Here is a 2,390-nt window from a genome sequence, read left to right as displayed (position 1 = left end):
TGTCTGCTTAGAAAAGCTTGTTAATGGTTTTGTTCTGGTTTAATGGTCTCTGCTCTCTTTGCTCGCTCCCTGCTCTCCCTCCTGCCCCTCTGCCTCTTGGTTTAAAGTTTTAGGAGCCAGTGTTTCGCTGGGTTTGATTTGCTTTTCTAATTAAGCAGTGTGAAAAGTATTGCTCAGAGCAGAGAGTGTCTCATACCCCAAAAGGCCGACAGAAGGGATGTTTTCACAGGCAGCTGATCTGCATTGTTTGCCTTTTCCAGGCCCAGATCACCATGAAGGTGATCCAGGGGCTGTACAGCGGAGTCACGACCGTGGAGCTGGATACCCTGGCTGCTGAGACAGCCGCAACCCTGACCACCAAGCACCCTGACTATGCGATATTGGCAGCGAGGATTGCAGTGTCCAACCTGCACAAAGAAACTAAGAAAGTGTTCAGTGGTGAGTCTGCCTGGGGGCATTTAGATGGTCACAGAATCACAGAATTGTAGGGGTTGGAAGGGACCTCCAGAGATCGAGTCCAACCCTCCTGCCAAAGCAGTTCCCTACAGCAGGTTGCACAGGTCGGCATCCAGGCAGGTCTTGAACATCTCCAGAGAAGGAGACTCCCCCACCTCCCTGGGCAGCCTGTTCCAGTGATAATCAGTAATCAGATGGTAATCAGCCAGAAAGGGAGGAGGGGTTTTAGAGGGTGTAAATACACAGATGTTCCTTCAGCAGAAGTTACAGAGCACTCAGAGGAACTAAAAATGCCGTGGAGATGAGAACAGATCAGCGAGGAGTGGAACTGATTGAAATCAGGATGCACCCACTGTCTGTCCTGTTTATTCTGTGTCACAAACCCTATAGAAAGCATTGCTAGGAAAGTGCTGGGGTCACCAGATCAGTGCTAACACTGAGCAGGTGGAAGAGAAGATGCGTTTGTGTGGACCTGGAAGGGATTACTTCTGAGGATGGGGAGCCCTGTCTGCTAAAGCCCTGGAAACAAATGACAGATGTGTGTTCAGACAGCTCTGCAGACGCCTTTCTTTTTCAATGTGTTTCTGTTGCAGATGTGATGGATGATCTCTACAACTACATCAACCCTCACAATGGGAAGCACTCGCCAATGATCTCCAAGGAAACACTCGACATAGTTTTGGCCAACAAGGACGTATGTAACGCTTCCCCAGTCCCAAGTTTTGGAAATACAGGGAACTAGTTCAGATGATTTATTTGCCCTATTTGTCTGGGGAGGAAAAGCCCGTATAGAAACGAATGCAGATGATAAATGCTCTGGAGATTTTAAAAGAGGGTGTAAGAATGTCCTTCAGGGAGGGGGGCTTTCCTGGAGGTCCTCTTTGTCGTGAGAGCCCAACGCCTTCAGTTGGGAGACAGCACTTGGGGATGTAGCAATGTGTTTGTGCACAGAGGAGGGAGAGGTGAGGCCTGGTGTCTCGTTTCGAGCTGTTCCAGCCTCGTGTTTTTATTGGGGAAGTTGCATTCCTGTTTTGATGATATCTTGTATTTCTTGGTGTAGCCACCAATTGTGCCCTGTACTTGAAAGAAATGGCAAACACTGTGTGTTTGTTTGAACCTGCCTGTTGCTCCCTGCTTCCTTCCCTCTGGTGCGGTGTCTGTTTCACTGGATCTCTGGGGCTGGAAATATCAAACAATGACAGCATTGTAAGACCTGAATGCGAGGCCACAGAAGTCAGAAGATCCATTTTTCTCTTTTATTTCCCCTCAGCGCCTGAATTCTGCAATTATCTATGACAGAGACTTCTCCTACAACTATTTTGGCTTTAAGGTAAGAGCACATTACTCACTTTGCTCAAGATAACCAAGCCTGCTGTGTTGCTGCCTTTCTGGAGCTGAGTCACCTGGGAGGGATGGGAATCCTTGTAGAATCATTAGGTTTGAGCAAGAAGGGCATCAGTGGGTTGGTAAAGACAGAGAGTACCTGCACCAAGGAGTTGCCCAATGCACGATGACTCACGTGCTTTCTTCTGGGCTTTGCTGTGTACTGTATAACATTTACTTGTTGGGCTCGAAGCTTCTGCAGCAGATAGCTCTGAATGTGGCTGGAAGCTTCCCAGCTCGTGCTGTTCCTCAAAAATCTAATTCTTCATAACCCAAAAAAGGATTTTTGGTTATCTTGCCATTATTTTGTGTAACAGTTCTCAGTGGGCCAACCTACGTGTTGGCTCCTTCCATGCTGCTGGAACATCTCCCCCACAGCCAGACCTGTGTGCTGTGCCCCCACCATCTGCTTGACTCCCCTCCCTGCACACTGCTTTGGGCTGTGATGCAGTGAGCTCTGCAGGGTTAGCTGGGGAGCACTTGGCTTTTCATCATAGAATCACGGCATGGCCTGGGTTGCAAAGGAGCACAGCGCTCATCCAGCTCCAAGC

At 48.7% G+C, this 2,390-nt stretch overlaps 1 protein-coding gene across 1 annotated transcript; it reads left to right on the top strand.

Annotated features, from left to right (window-relative positions):
* Window positions 1-238: 238 nt before the first annotated feature.
* LOC122190836 (ribonucleoside-diphosphate reductase large subunit-like) lies at window positions 239-1,819 on the top strand. The gene is made up of 3 exons (XM_042890951.1): window positions 239-438; window positions 1,050-1,150; window positions 1,727-1,819. The coding sequence occupies exons 1-3, from the start codon at window positions 273-275 to the stop codon at window positions 1,817-1,819; spliced, it is 360 nt and encodes a 119-aa protein (XP_042746885.1). The 5' UTR covers window positions 239-272.
* The last annotated feature ends 571 nt before the right edge of the window (window positions 1,820-2,390 follow it).

This window comes from Lagopus leucura, unplaced genomic scaffold (genome assembly GCF_019238085.1).
Source record: "Lagopus leucura isolate 7727_CA_CO unplaced genomic scaffold, USGS_WTPT01 33089-0_obj-0_obj, whole genome shotgun sequence".
Taxonomy (NCBI): Eukaryota; Metazoa; Chordata; class Aves; order Galliformes; family Phasianidae; genus Lagopus; species Lagopus leucura.
This window is presented reverse-complemented; position numbering and strand designations above follow the sequence as displayed.